This window comes from Heterodontus francisci, unplaced genomic scaffold (genome assembly GCF_036365525.1).
Source record: "Heterodontus francisci isolate sHetFra1 unplaced genomic scaffold, sHetFra1.hap1 HAP1_SCAFFOLD_43, whole genome shotgun sequence".
Lineage (NCBI taxonomy): Eukaryota > Metazoa > Chordata > Chondrichthyes > Heterodontiformes > Heterodontidae > Heterodontus > Heterodontus francisci.
In genome coordinates, this window is record NW_027141852.1 from 10,985,030 (window position 1) to 11,000,803 (window position 15,774).

General features: G+C 47.5%; 1 protein-coding gene and 1 non-coding gene across 2 annotated transcripts in view; one reads left to right on the top strand and one right to left on the bottom strand.

Moving 5' to 3' along the window:
* Positions 1-2,437: 2,437 nt before the first annotated feature.
* trnal-uag (transfer RNA leucine (anticodon UAG)) lies at positions 2,438-2,520 on the bottom strand. Its single transcript has one exon. It is a non-coding gene; the product is annotated as a tRNA-Leu (tRNA).
* Positions 2,521-2,590: 70 nt separating this feature from the next.
* Positions 2,591-15,774, top strand: part of LOC137364974 (histone H2A-like) — a 49,401-nt gene continuing 36,217 nt past the window's right edge. Inside the window, exon 1 of the mRNA XM_068027846.1 lies at positions 2,591-2,959. Coding sequence (XP_067883947.1) covers positions 2,591-2,959 — 369 coding nt within the window. The remainder of the gene's footprint in view (positions 2,960-15,774) is intronic.

The following is a 15,774-nucleotide window of genomic DNA, read 5'->3' on the forward strand; positions in this document are numbered from 1 at the left end:
TGTTAAGATTGGAGTTGGAAAGCGGCCTTTACCCGGCAGTGTTATCGTCTCACACTGAATCTGCCAGACATCCTGTTCTCCTTATTGCGAGAGAGAAAGCACGGATTTAGGAAATGTTCATTTGAAATGATCTCTATTGAGAACGAGCCCGGCCGTGGGACAGGTATTCCAGTGCAAAGAGCTGTCGATGACCGAGTGTTGCAGACTGGCACATTCCAACATTCAAGACTATGTGCTGTGGGACGGCATTAAAGCTTGGGGAAGCCACCATGGAGTCTCAATAGAAAGGCGACAGACTAAGGCCCTAGGACAGCGAGAGGCTGGAACCTGTGTAAAACCGCTCGGGCTGTTTGCACCAGAGAATGTTTGATGTGTAATGTAAATACTGTAAATATAACCTGTGCAGGCAGGGATGGTGAGATACCTCATGTACTTTATTGAAGGAAACTGATCTGTATTGTACCTTATGTAATATTAAAATTGAACTGCTTTGCAATGTAATTGCACAAATTATATGAATAAATTACATTTTGTGCAAAAGAAAGCAGCTTTCCTGTCAACACACACCTTGTCTCAGGGCACAACTTTCCTGTGATCTTGTCATACCCAACTTCGCTCTGTATCTTCTGACACACACACTTTACAGTCTGTCATTTCCAAAAACAAGCATTCTAAAATCAAAAGACCTTTTGTTTATTTCTCCTTTCTTTTCATTTCTCCTCTATTCTTCTCAATCACTCCCTTCAACAGTCCTATTCAGATCAAGGTGGAATGTGAATAGTGTCACAACTCACCTCTGACACTATTATTACCCTTCTCTTCTCTTGTCTTATTCAATGGGAAAGTTTTATTCACCAGTCTGTTGCTGTTTTACATTCTTGCCATACCATCTGGTATTGCATCCATCTGAATTATGTGCTTTCATGGCCTTATATTTCTTTTCCACTTCTGAATGATTTGTTTGCTTCAGTTCCATTCAACCAGGCTGGACCACAGGGAAGCTTAGAACAAAGAACGAAGAACAGTACAGCACAGGAACAGACCATTCGGCCCTCCAAGCCTGCGCCGATCTTGATGCCTGCCTAAACTAACACCTTCTGCACTTCCGTGGCCTATATCCCTCTATTCCCTTCCTATTCATGTATTTGTCAAGATGTCTCTTAAAGGTCGCTATCGTATCTGCTTCCACCACCTCCCCTGGCAGCAAGTTCCAGGCACTCACCACCCTCTGTGTAAAAAACGTGCCTCGCACATCCCCTCTAAACTTTGCACCTCGCACCTTAAACCTATGTCCCTTAGTAACTGACTCTTCCACCCTGGGAAAAAACTTCTGACTATCCACTCTGTCCATGCCGCTCATAACTTTGTAAACCTCTATCATGTCGCCCCTCCACCTCCGTCGTTCCAGTGAAAACAATCTGAGTTTTTCCAACCTCTCCTCATAGCTAATGCCCTCCAGACCAGGCAACATCCTGGTAAACCTCCTCTGTACCCTCTCCAAAGCCTCCACGTCCTTCTGGTAGTGTGGCGACCAGAATTGCACGCAATATTCTCAGTGTGGCCTAACTAAGGTTCTGTACAGCTGCAACATGACTTGCCAATTTTAATACTCTATACCCCGACCGATGAAGGCAAGCATGCCGTATGCCTTCTTGACTACCTTCTCCACCTGCGTTGCCACTTTCAGTGACCTTTGCCTTGGGTGGGTCCACGTTGATCCATTACATTCAGAATCACCTCCTTGAAATAACTCCATAGTACAACGACAGTAACCACACAGAATCTGCTTCAAACACTCCTCCACATTTTATCTGTTCTGACTGTCAACACCTCCAGCTCTTTTGTTTAAGTGGAACCCATCAGGTTTGTATAGGCTCCTTCTATTCTGAAAGCTGTAGCACTGGTTCAGGGAATTCAGCCCTGTTTCTCTACTCTCAAGGCTCAGCCATGCTTGATCTGCGTGGTATTTTGCTTTTATTGCAACGTTACAAGACCTCCAATCCTCTGGAAAACGATGGTCAGACCTTCCACTATTTCTTCCCTGGCTTCATTCAACAGCCTGGGGTAAATTTCATCTGGTCCTGGTGATTTATCCACATTCAAGGATGCTCATCCCATTAAGACTTCCTCTCTCCTTTGGTTATCACGTCCAATACTTCACACTCCTCGTCCTTCATAACAATATCTGCATCACCCCCTCATTTGAGAAGACAGAAATGTATTCATTAAGGATATTGGCAACATCTTCCACCCCGATACAAAGGTTACATTTTTGATCTTTTATGTGCCCTGCTGTTTGCTCAGTTGCCTCTGACTCGAATGTTTTGATGCAACATCTTTGGGTCCATTGTTATTTTGCTTGTCCATGTTCTTTCCTGTTCTCTCTTTGCTCTTCACCGCTGCTCCCAAACGCCTCCAGTGCAGTCAAAACGCAAGGTGTCAGAAGGGGGATTCGAACCCATGCCTCCAATGGAGACGGCGACCTAAACGCAGCGCCTTAAACCGCTCGGCCATCCTGACCGCCTACTGGCTGTCATTAATGCTAAGGAAATTATTCATTCTTTGTGAAAGTATTTGTGAGATTGTGGAAATGTCTGGAAGAGGAAAGACCAGCGGGAAAGCTCGGGCCAAGGCCAAGTCTCGCTCCTCCCGGACTGGACTGCAGTTCCCGGTGGGCCGTGTTCACAGGCTCCTGAGAAAGGGCAACTATGCTGAGCGTGTGGGTGCTGGAGCCCCGGTCTATCTGGCTGCTGTGCTCGAGTATCTGACCGCTGAAATCCTCGAGCTGGCCGGTTACGCGACCCGGGACAACAAGAAGACCCGCATCATCCCCAGACACCTGCAGCTGGCCGTCCGCAACGACGAGGAGCTCAACAAGCTGCTGGGAGGGGTGACTATCGCTCAGGGCGGGGTGCTGCCTCATATCCAGGCCTTGCTGCTGCCCAAGAAAACCAGCACTCGAGCTCCCAGAAAAAGTAAAGCGGCCAAAATGTCATCTCAGAAACCAAAGGCTCTTTTCAGAGCCACCCACAGTCTCTGTGAAAGAACTGGTTACTGTCAGGAGGGAATCAGTGATGGAGTTATTGTAACAGTGGATTGACCTGTTTCACATCTGTCCAGGTGTGTTTTCAGTTCCCTCTCTGGATTTCGCTCTGTTTCTCTGCTCACACATCTCCCCCTCTAGTTAAGTAAAGAACTGAACTACAGGGTGTCAGAATCAACAATTTAATAAATCCCGCTGCCTTCGATTTGATCAATCCCGAGATTATCCCCGTACATTAACGGGAACTGGTTCGGAGCTGATGAATTAATTTAATAATGGAATGGTCCGGGTTAATTCTCTGTTTTTCATTTGGACAGTTTGAATTGTGTTTTTTTTTTCTCTCCGGTGATCTGAGCGCCGCTTCTCAATGAGAATCTGCTCCCAGAACAGAGTAAATGCAGGAAGGAAGAGGCCATTCTCGGGCTGTGTGTCTCTCTCCTAACCTGATCTGTTTGGACCGCACTGTTCCCAGAGGACGGAATCAGTGAGAGTTGTGCACACACAGGAGCTGAGTCCATTGCAGCGCTTTAATATGTGCCTTCTCCCCTGCCCTCCCTATTCTCCGGACACAGAGCTGTCTGTTTCCCCCGGCGGCGGGATAGAGTCGGGGATTCTCTCCCCGCAGTGTCAGGGTCTGCAACCCCGGGGAACTGGCGGTTTCAGTCAGAGTGACCGAGCTGCCTTTCAGGACTCTCCCCCTGAATTTGTGAACTGAGACTACACCGAACACATCTCCAGTTAGAGTGAGGGCCGGACATCCTTCTGTTTTATTACAGAGAGTGTGGAAAGGGCTGGGTGGAGGGGATGTCAGCGAGTCACCAGGGATCCTGGATTTACTCCAAATCATTTCCATGTGGAATCTGCAGGCGGGGCCGGGACAGGGATCATTTGATCAGGGGATCAGCTCTTTCCTGAGAGATGTGGGTGGCTCTGAGAAGAGCCTTTGTGTTCAGATGTTTACAAGTTTCCCGCGCTCTTTCACTTCTTTCCAGACCCTGCTTTCTGAGCCTTCACTGCTTTCGGCTTGACCTTGCTCTTCCATGTCAGCAATTTCTTCAGCGCCTTTCTGCCCGCCGCACTCTTGCCTTTTTTGACCTTCCTCGCAGGAGACTTTTTCTGAAGCACTGCTTTCTTCACCGCCTTATTTGGCGTTGCCGCCGCTTTGCTGCTCGTTTTCTTGGCTGTTACTTCCTTTGTTGTCACTTTCTTGGCTGCTGGTTTCTTCACCAATGATTTCTTGTCTGCTGGTTTCTAACGAAGGATTTATTGTCTGCTGGTTTCTTCACTAAAGATTTCTTGGCTGCTGATTTCTTCACTAAAGATTTCTTGTCTACTGGTGTCTTCACTAAAAATTTCTTAGCTGCTGGTTTCTTCACTAAAGATTTCTTGTCTGCTGGTTTCTTCACTAAAGATTTCTTGGCTGCTGGTTTCTTCATGAAATATTTCTTGTCTGCTAGTTTCTTCATGAAAGATTTCTTGTCTGCTGGTTTCTTCACTAAAGATTTCTTATCTGCTGGTTTCTTCACTAAAGATTTCTTGGCTGCTGGTGGCTTCGCTAAAGATTTCTTGGTTGCTGGTTTCTTCACTAAAGATTTCTTGTCTGCTGGTTTCTTCACTAAAGATTTCTTGTCTGCTAGTTTCTTCACCTTCTTTCCCACTTTTCCCTGGGTTTTCCTTCTTGCTGATTTTTTAAGGAGCCGGAGGCTCCCTGTCCCTTGCTCTGCACCAGGGAGCGTTTGTTTACATTCCTCTTGATACTTTGCTTGATCTGGGTCCTGAGCTTCTCCACATCGACACCGCTGCTACCCAGAGCCTTCTTTATGGCGGCCAGGGACATCCCCTTGCGATCGCTGAAAGACGGCACAATCTTGAGGATCTGTTCGCCCAACGGGAGACCGGCTGGCTTGTTCCGGGGAGCCGCCTTCTTCTTCTTGGGGGTCTTGACTTGGGCGGCGGCGGCGGCTGGAGGAGCCGTTTGGGCGGCTGCACTATCGGTCATGTCCGGGACTCTGCACAAATTCTCACTGTCAGTGTGAACTGGGTCAGAAATGAAGCCGGTGATGGTGGCACAGAGCAACTTCAAGGCAGAGAGAGGACGGGGCGGAGACAAGCTGCTGTCAGCTCTCGGCTCCTGCTGTCTCTCTGTGTTTCTCTCTCCTCACAAACTCTACAATTCCATTGAAATTCAGAGACTCCAGACTTCCAGACTAGATCTTTCCTGTCTCTCACTCCAGTATGTTTGCTGTTGAAAAGCTTTCACTAGGATTGAGGACTCCATTTTCCATTTAACCTGGTTTTATTGCTGCACTGACCGCCCTCTCTCACCCCTCGCTGACATGTTCTCTACTTTTCAACTGAAATCTTGAAATTAAAAAAAATGATCCCGAATTCCCACTTTGGGGCTGAGCAGGGAGCAGGGCGGTTCTTTGACTGGAAGATCATTTGATTTTACACAAGAATGACTCTGAAATCCGGCGATGAGAGCGGACCCACAAACACAGTGGCTTCAGACTAACCCGCCCTCCCCTTTAATACAATCTCTCTTCCACAATATTCACATCTGCATATTCACAGGACAAACTGTTCCCTGAATGTCGAGTTCCCAGGACAGGTTTTCCCCTCCGCTCGGTCTGTGCTGCGGATTCTCGGGGGTGAGTTGTATTTTCTCAGCTCAGTCAGTGTTAAACAGTCTGGGGCCGGCGCTCCGAATATTGTCTGTTAACCAGAGTCTGCTACAAGAGCCAATCACAGTTGTGACTTTTTTTATTCGTTCATGGGATTTGGGTGTGAGTCCAGAACCAGGGGTCATAATCTAAGGATACGGGGTAAACCTTTCAGGTTGTCCTTTCTCTCTCTGCCCCTCTCTCTGCCGACACCCACCCCCGGTCTCCTCTCTCCCTCTTACTCTCCTCTCTCTCTCTCCCTCTCTCTGACAGTTGCAGAGAGCGAGAACTCTCAGCTTTATGGTTCGTCTTTTTTAAAAAATCGCAGCCGTCAGTTTCACAGCTGACAGGTGCTTTGAGCAGAGACAGCACTTCCGAAACTCGGACAAGCTCGGGTTTTTCTGGAGGGCTTTTAAATTAAATCAGAACTGCCGGAAAGCTCCGAACTTGTCCGAGGTTCTGAAACGTTGTCTCTGCTCTCAGGACCTGTCAGCTGTGAAACTGACGGCTGCGATTTGATTGAAAGTCAGACTGGTCTGGAAGAAGAAGCCAATGGGAAATTTCTCATCCCTGAAATTATCAGTCACGGACCGAACTGTTTTAACGTGGACACTGGTGTCCATGTACAGACATGTTGCCAACCCCTGTTCATCACACAGACTTACCAATCACACACTGATCAACGCCAACAAATAATTTGACTTTTTTATTGAAGACTGACAATACTATATACAATTTACAGGAGAGTATTACAGGCACATCTTACCGGGGATCATCCCATCTCCTACTCTGTCACATACTGTATGACATCACTTCCTGAACTGATGATGCACACACGAGTTACCAATTCCTTGAAACAAAGAGTAGGCATAAATGGGCCATTTTCTCATTGGCAGGATGTGACTGGTGGAGTGCCACAAGGATCAGTGCTTGGGGTTCAATTATTTACTATCTATATTAATGACATGGAGGAGGGGGCAGAGTGTAATATATCCAAATTTGCTGATGATACAAAAATAGGTAGGGCATGTTGTCATGAAGACATAAGGAATCTCCAAGGGGATATAGATAGGTTGAGTGAGTGGGCAAAAACTTGGCAGATGGAGTTTAATGTAGGAAATTGTGAGGTCATACACTTTGGTAGGAAGAATCAAAATGCAGACTATTATATAAATAGACAGAGACTCCAAAAAAGAGGGATCTGGGTGTTCTTGTGATTGAAACACAAAAAGTTAGCATGCAGGTGCAGCAAATAATTAAGAGGGCAAATGGAATTTTGGCCTTTATTGCTAGGGGGCTGGAGTTTAAAAATAGGGAAGTCTTGTTAAAGCTGTACAGGGTGTTGGTGAGGCCACACCTGGAGTGCTGTGTACAGTTTAGGTCCCCGTATTTAAGAAAGGATATATTGGCATTGGATACAGTCAAAAGAGATTCACTCGGCTGATTCCTGGGAGAAAGGGGTTGACTTATCAAGAATGGCTAACAAGTTAGGCCTTTATACATTAAAGTTTAGAAGAATAAGGGTGATCTTTTTGAAATGTATAAGATTCTGAGGGGGCTTGACAGGGTAGATGTTTCCACTAGTGGGGGAATCTCAAACTAGGTGACATAGTTACAGAATAAGGGGACAGTCATTTAAAACTGAGATGCAAAGGAATTTCTTCTCTCAGAGGGTAGTGAATGTCTGGAATTCTCGACCCAGAGAGTTGTGGAGGCTAAATCACTGAAAGCATTTAAAGAGGAGGCAGATAGATTTTTGAAATATTGGGGAGTTGAGGGCTATGAGGAGCTGGCACGAAAGAGGAGTTGAGGTCTGGGGCAAATCATCCCTGATCTTATTAAATGGTGGGGCAGGCTTTGGGGACTGAATGGCCTACTCCTGCTCCTATTTCCTATGTTCTTATAAGGGGGCTACAAAGAGATGTAGATCGGTTTAGTGAGTGGGCAACAACCTGGCAAATGGAGTAAAATGCGGGAAAGTGTGAAATTGTCCACTTTGGCGGGAAGAATAAAAAAGAAGCATATTATCTAAATGGTGAGAGATTGCAGAGCCCTGAGATGCAGAGGGATCTGGGTGTCCTCGTGTATGAATCGCACAAGGTTAGTATGCAGGTACAGCACGTAATTAGGAAAGCTAATAGAATACTCGTGTTTATCGCGAGGGGAATTGAATACAAAAGTAGGGAGGTTATGCTTCAGCTATACAGGGCATTGGTAAGACCACATCTGGAGTACTGTATACAGAACTGGTCTCCTTATTTAAGGAAGGATGTGAATGCATTGGAGGCAGTTCAGAGAAGGTTTACTGGACAAATACCTGGAATGGTGGGCTGTCTTACAAGGAAAAATTGGACAGGCTTGGCTTGTATCCACCAGATTTTAGAAGAGTAAGAGGCAACTTGATTGAAACACATAAGATCCTGAGGGTCTTGACAGGGTGGATGTAGAAAGGATGTTTCCTCTTGTGGGAGAATCTAAAATTAGGGGTCACTGTTTAAAAATATGGGGTCGCCCATTTAAGACAGAGATGAGGAGAATTTTTTTCTCTTAGAGGGTTGTGAGTCTTTGCAGTTCTCTTCCTCAAAACGCAGTGGAAGCAGAGTCTTTGAATATTTTTAAGGCAGATGTAGATAGATTCTTGATAAGCAAGGGGGTGGTCAGGGGTAGCTGGAAATGTGGGTCATCAGTTCAGCTATGAAATTATTGAATGGCGGAGCAGGCTGGAAGGGCCCAGTGGCCTACTCCTGCTCCTAATTCGTATGCTTGTATGTTTGTATAAAGCCCAAGATGCCATATATTTTACTACTACTCTCTCAATATGCCCTGCTACCTGCAAAGATCAATGCACATGCATCTCCAGGTCCCTCTGTCCCTGAACACTCTTTAGAACTGTGCCATTAAGGATACATTGTCTCTCCCTATTCCTTCTGTCAAAATGCATCACCTCACACTTAACAGTATTAAATTCCATCCGTCACCTCTCTGCTCATTCTGCTAGCCTATCTATGTCCTATTGCAGGCGGTTCATATCATCCTCACTGTTTGCCTCACCTCCAAGTTTGGTATTGTCAGCAAATTTTGAGATTCTGTTCCGTATTCCAAGATCCACATATTTTATACATAGCAAGAAAAGCAGTGATTCCAGCACTGACCCTCGGGGAACACCACCGTCGACCATCCCCTAGTCTGAAAAGAAACCTTTTACTACAACTTGCTTGTTTCTGCCCTTAATCCTATTTTTTAACCAATTGGACACTGACCCTCCTATTCCATGAGCCTCAATTTTGTTAACCAGCCTTTTATGTGATACCTTATCAAATGCTTTCGTAAAATCCATAGAAACAACATCCACTGCATTTCCTTCATCAAACTTCTCTGCTCCTTCATCAAAAAATTCAATTAGATTAGTGAAGCATGATCTGCCTTTTACAAATCCATGCTGGATATCCTTAATTAACTCAAACCTCTCTAAATGTCCATTGATATTTTCCCTGATTATCATTTCTGAAACCTTACCCAGCATTGATGTTAAATTAACTGGCATGGAGTTGCTTGGACTGTCCTTACACCCTTTCTTGAATAAGGGTGTCATTTGCCACTCTCCAATCCCCTTATCCAGGGAAGATTGGAAGATTATGGCAAGCCCTTCCTGGAGGAGTCTAGACATGCAAGGACTCAACTACCAGCAAGCGTAGAAAGCAAGACCCAGGCTCAGGGCCTTCAGTTTCCCCTGGAGGGGAGTCGGAGAGGCAGCGGATCCTGTGAGGAACCACAGTTCAGGAAAGATGAGAAGGTCATTGTGAGGGGACAGAGGAGATTAAGTTCAAGGTTTCCCAGCTTATAAGCAAGTGCAGAGACAAGGAACGGTGCTGGGGCAAATAATAGGAAGCTGTGATCGGTTGGAAGGCAGGAGTGATTAAATGACAGAAGAGATGATGGTGCAAGGCAAAAGTCAGGGAAACAACAAGTAACATTTGGCCGGCACAGATACCAGGGTTTGAACACACACAGACATATATTCATTGGATTTTAAGTCCAGCACCTTAACCACCCAGCCCTCCTGGTTCATTAACCCGTTGCTGAAAATGAAATTTAATGTGATCCGGGTGACATCTGGCCTTTTACAATATACAATTATGACTCCTCTCCCATGCTAAATTGGACCCTTCATTACTTATGAACCTCAATTGGATCACCCCTCAATCTAGGTTTCTCTACGGTGTAGGGTTCCAACTCTTTTAGTCTAACTTGATAACGAAGATGTCATACACTGGGAATTAGTTTAATGTCTCTCCTCTGTACCCTGTCAAAAGCCTCAATAGCACCCATCATGTGAGGAGACCAAGACTGGATACAATATTCCAAGTGAGGCCTGACCAAGGTTTCATAAAAGGACAAATTCCGGACATCTCAGATACTGAAGGAGTCCGTGTCCAGAAGCAGCAAGACCTGGACAACATTCAGGCTTGGCCTGCTAAGTGGCAAGTAACATTCACACCACATAAGTACCAGGCAATGACCATCTCCAACAAGAGAGAATGTAACCATCTCCCTTTGACGTTCAACAGCATTACCATCGCTGAATCCCCCCCACCATCAACATCCTGGGGGTAACCATAGACACAAGCTTAACTGGACCATTCATATAAATACTGTGGCACCAAAGGTAAAACAGACAGTGAGAATTCTGCAATGAATAATTCAGCTCTCGGCACGAGGTGAAATGCTCATTTGGAGAGCTGGAAAAATGGACTGGTCAGGTGTGCAGAAAAGTGGCAAATGGAATTCAACTTGGAGAAGTGTGAGGTGATGCCTTTGGTGAGGTCAAACACGGCAAAGGAATACACAATTAATGGGTGAATACTGAGAGGTCTAGAGGAAGTGAGGGACCTTGAAGTGAATGTCCACAGATCCCTGAAAGTAGCAGGACAGGTTGATAAGTTGGTTGAGAAGGCTTATGGAATCCTTTCCTTTATTAGCCGAGGTATAGAGTATCAGAGCAGGGAGGTTATGCTGGAACTGTATCAATCATTAGTTAGGCCACAACTTCAGTTCTGTGTGCAGTTCTGGTCACCTCATTACAGAAAGGATGTAATTGCACTCGAGAGGTTACAGAGGAGATTTACGAGGATGTTGCCAGCTCTGGAAAAATGCAACGATGAGGAAAGATTGGATCGGCTGGGGTTGAATAGAGGAGGCTGAGGGGAGATTTGATTGAAATGTATAAAATTGTGAGGGGTCTGGATAGAGTGGATGGGAAGGGTCTATTTACCTTAGCAGGGAGGTCAATGACTAAGGGGCATAGATTTAAAGTGATTCGTTGAACGATTAGAGGGGAGATGAGGAACCGTTTTTTCACCCAGAGGGTGCGAGGGGTCTGAAACTCACTGCCTATAAGGGTAGTTGAGGCAGAAACCCTCAACTCATTTAAGAGGAGTCTGGATGTGCACCTCAAGTACCTGAACCTGCAGGGCTACGGTCCAAATGCTGGACAATGGGATTCCGCTGGGTTGCCCGATTTTTGGCCTTCCTGTGCTGTAAACTTTCTATGTTCAATGATTCTATGCAGAGACAATGGGCCGAATAGCCTCCTTCTGCACTGTAATAATTTTGTGATTTTTGACTCTCCAAAACTTGTCCACCATCTACAAGGCACAAGCCAGGATGAGTGCAGCTCCAACAATACTCTAGAAACTCGACACTGTTCGGGACAAAGCAGCTGCCTTGATTGTCACCCCATTCACCACCTTAAACATTCACTCCCTTCACTACTGACGCACAGTGGCAGTAGTGTGTACCATCTACCAGATGCACTGCTGCAACTCACCAAGGCTCCTTCAAAAACACCTTCCAAACCGAAGACCTCCACCACCTTGAAGGACAAGGGCTGCAGATGCATGGAAACACCACCATCTGCAAGTTCCCCTTCAAGTCACACACCATCTGATCTGGAACAATATCGCTGTTCATTCACTGATGTTGGGTCAAAATCCTGGATCTCCCTTCCTAACAGCACTGTGGGTGTATCTACACCACATGGAGTGCAGCAATTCAAGAAGGCAGCTCACCGCCATCTTGTCAAGGACAATTAGGGATGGGTAACAAATTCTGGCCTTGCCAGTGTCGCTCACATCCCATGAAAGAATATGCCCCATCTTATATGCAATTATCCTCTGAATGCAGCCCAACCCCCTATTTGCTCCAGCTATCACTTCACAGCATTGCTGCTGTACCTTTAGAGATCTGTGCACTAGAACATCCAGATCTCTGCTCAAAATTATTTTCTTTCTCCACCTGCTTTAATGTTTTTCCCTGAAGGGTGTATGAATGTTGAGCATTCGCCCTGTCCACATGAATAACACTGCACTTACCCAAATTAAACATCATTTACCAGTCCTGAACCCAATCTCCCAACACATTAAGATCAGCCTGAAACAGTCGAGCATCGTCTGCAGTCTGAACACTCGCACAGATCTTCAAATCATCTGTAAATTTACAGATGGTGCCCCCTACACCTACATCCAGATCATTAATAGAAATAATAAAGAGCAACAGACCCAACACCGATCCCTGTGGGACACCACTGGTAACTGGTCTCCAAACAGATCCAGATCCATCTGTAACTACTTTCTGCCTACGTCCTGCCAGTCAGTTCCCAATCCAGATCAATATATTACCACTGATACCAGGGACTTTAATCTTATAGAGAAGCCTCTTGTGTGGAACCTTATCAAAATCTTTTGGCTGAGATCCGCTAATTGAGCACAGGCCGGGGATGAGGCCTAAGCCTGTCCTGCTCTGTGTGTGGGTCTCAGGAAGGCACAAGGTGAGATCAGCTCACTGAGCACAGGCCCTTCCTGCTCTATATAGTGCTCAGTACCTCACCAAATGAGAATAACTAACACACCACAGGCCAGGGAGCCTCGGCCCATCCTCCCCTGATTGTGGTTCAGTGCCAACCAGGTCAGATCAGCTAATTCAGCACAGGCTGGAGATGGAAGCTGGATCTTTCCTGCTCTGGGGGCTCCGTACCATACCAGGTGTGATGAAGTAAAATACCACAGGCCGGGGATGGAGCCTGGGACTTTCCTGTTCTGTGTGGGGCTCTGTACAACACCGTGTGAGATGAACTATCATCCCTCAGGCTGAGGAAGGAGCCTGGGCCCATTCTGTTCTGTGTAGCTCCTACAACATTGGGTGGGTTCAGTTAACTCAACACAGGCCATGAATACAACCAGGCCCTTTCCTGCTCCATGTGGCTCAGTATCACACCAAGTGGCATCAGCTAACACAGCCCAGGTGGGGCTGGGGCTGGAGCCTGGGCTCGCCCTGCTCTGTGGGCTCAGTAACAACCCGTAAGATGAACTTTTTTCAAAAGACTTCAGTGTATTTAACTCTGTGTCCAACACTGTGTTTATAAAGAGTGTAATTTATTGACTGGTCTCTTGGATCTTGGAGCAAACAGGGTGACAGACAGAGGTCTGTGTGCAGAGGGTTTGGGGGTGAGCTCTGATTCCTAACCCTTTCTGGATTGTGAGGAATAAAGAATGAATGAGAGAGAGAGAATGTGGGAGAAGGGATGATAGAAGAATTTGTCCGTGAACCTGATTAAAAGTGGCTAAAACGCAAAATAATATGAAGATATCAAGAGCAGAAAATTCACATAATCTGAGTTCCGCGATCTGGTCGGGTCCCATTCCCCTCAAGTGAGGAATGAACGGGTGGGGAAATTCCGCCTGGGGTTATATTTGTCTCCAATGAAGATGAGCTCACAGTGAGGATGGAATAGCTCAGTTGGGAGAACACTAGATTGAAGAACCAGAATACAATCCCTGGTTTCATCAGTTTTAATTTGGTGTCTCCATCAGTTTAAGTAGAGAGAATCAGAGGGGAGATTTTCCACTCTTGACCCCATGGGCTGAATTTTAAACTAACGGTGCGGCTCTCGGCAGAGGCACCGGAAGCGGGTGTCGTCACCACACGAGTGAAATGTGGCCGACCGACTCCGATCACGGAGCAGCCGACAAATTAATGAAGGGGAGGCGTGGGGCCTATGTAAACAAGGACCAGAGGTAGGGAATGAGGTGCCGATGACACTGACATCTGAAAGAACGGCAGGTGCTGGCACCATATTTAAAGGGCTGCCAGCCCTGCATTCACTGCTGCCTGGTTTAAAGGAGTGTCTTCCTGAGAGCCATCTGCTGTCCCAGGACCAGTTCTGCTGCCTCTGATGCCCCAGGACCCGTTCTGCTGCCTCTGTTGCCTGATGGGTAAGGAGCTGAATGCGAGCCTGCAGTGACCATGGTGCCACGGTTTAGCGATGCCTCCCTGCAGGTTCTCCTCCAGGTGGCAAGAGAAAGGTGCAAGATCCTCTTCCCCAGGGAAGGGAGGTGGAGACCTGTCCACCTGACCAAGCAAAGCTGGCTGGAGATAGTAGGTGAGGTCAGCAGCCATGGGTTCACCCCCAGGACATGGATCCAGTGCAGGAAGTGGGTCAATGACCTGATCCAGGTTGCTCAGGCGACAACTCAAAACACTTTGGACCCTTTGGACATTGCATGTGGCAGAGTGAGAGGGAATGTTTAGTGGAAAGGGAGTGACAACCCAGTCATGTGTATTGGGGAAGGGCAGCAGGAGAGGCACACGTCAGTCATTATATAACCTCACACAGTCCCTCGAGAGGGGCCGCATGCAGGAGGCATATGTGTGTCCACATCATGGACTGCTGGACTATCACCATCAGAGATGTTGGGCTTGTCCCCGCTGGGAGACTAACTTTGTTCATCATAGTGGCTGCAGGAGAAGACATCCCACAATTGGAAAGAGCGTGTCAAGACTGGCGGTGGAGTGCCTTATCTCCGTGTCCTCATCCCGATGGAGGAGGAGGCCATGGAACAGGCAGGGCAGCAAAGCAGCAGCTCCATAGCTGATGGAGAGACAGGGGCATCTACCCAAGAGAGTGAGTGAACATCTCCTGGGGCACAAGTGAGCATCCGCTGCAAAGGAGCCACACTGCTCATCTGTTCACCACTGCATCAATGGAGCTGCACAGTACGGGTGGTTGGAATGTCACGATGGGCAGACCGTAACCCTTCAATGTCCCTGTTTTCTCATGAAGGCCCGGATGAACGACAAAAGCAAAGCGCTGGAGAGACTGGGAGACAGCCGGATACGTCTGAGGAGGAGGAGGGAGCCTCAGATGGTGCACCATCACATCATTCCCCTGCACCCTCCACCAGAACAGAAACGCTCACGCAAACTGATGAGCACATCACAGACAGGCCTGGGCAGCTGACGGAGGCTGTGACAGCCGAGGCCACTGACAGTTGGTGGTCTGTGGGAGGCCAGGCCCACACTGAGCCTCAGGCTGATGACATGCCTCGGGTGTCACCAGCAACACGGGAAATACCGCAGCTGCAGCGAGAGGTCAGGTAACATCTGGCAGAGTTGCCAGAGGCTATGTGTACCCAAACAAGGATGGTGGAGGAGTCCATCCAGGCCTTGGGTGCTGCACTGTCTCTGATGGGGGTGTGTCTGGCTTCCTCCATTGAGAGATTGGTGACTCTCATGGAGAGCCAGATCCAGCCGATCAATCAGTGGCTGCCAGAGATGTTCGCAGACCTGCACTCCATCACTTTGTCCATGAGCTCCATCCAGCGGTGACAAGGTGAGAGGGGGGACGAGGCACCTGAATTCTCCACCAGGTCCACGTCCCTCTCAGGTCAGCAGGGAGGTACAAGTGTGTCTTATAAGGGGGAGGAGCAGCTGGCTGCTACATCTGGGGTCTCCTCTCAGGGTGCTCCTGGTGTGGACGGTAGCTCGAAAGTCCCTCTGCCAGTGACACCAGTGATGCCAGTGTCTCCATCATCCTCGATGACAGAGGGGGGTCCCTGTACCTGTGCAGGAGGCCCTTAGTGTGCCGGGGCCCTCCAGGCCTCAGGCAGCCAGAGGACGGCCGCCAATGTCATCCCAAGCCATGGGGCAGCAAGGTCAGCAGCCTGTCTCCACCTCAGCTGCCAGAGCAGGGGGAGCACCACGTAGGAGCACCCGGAAAAGATTTAAGAAGAG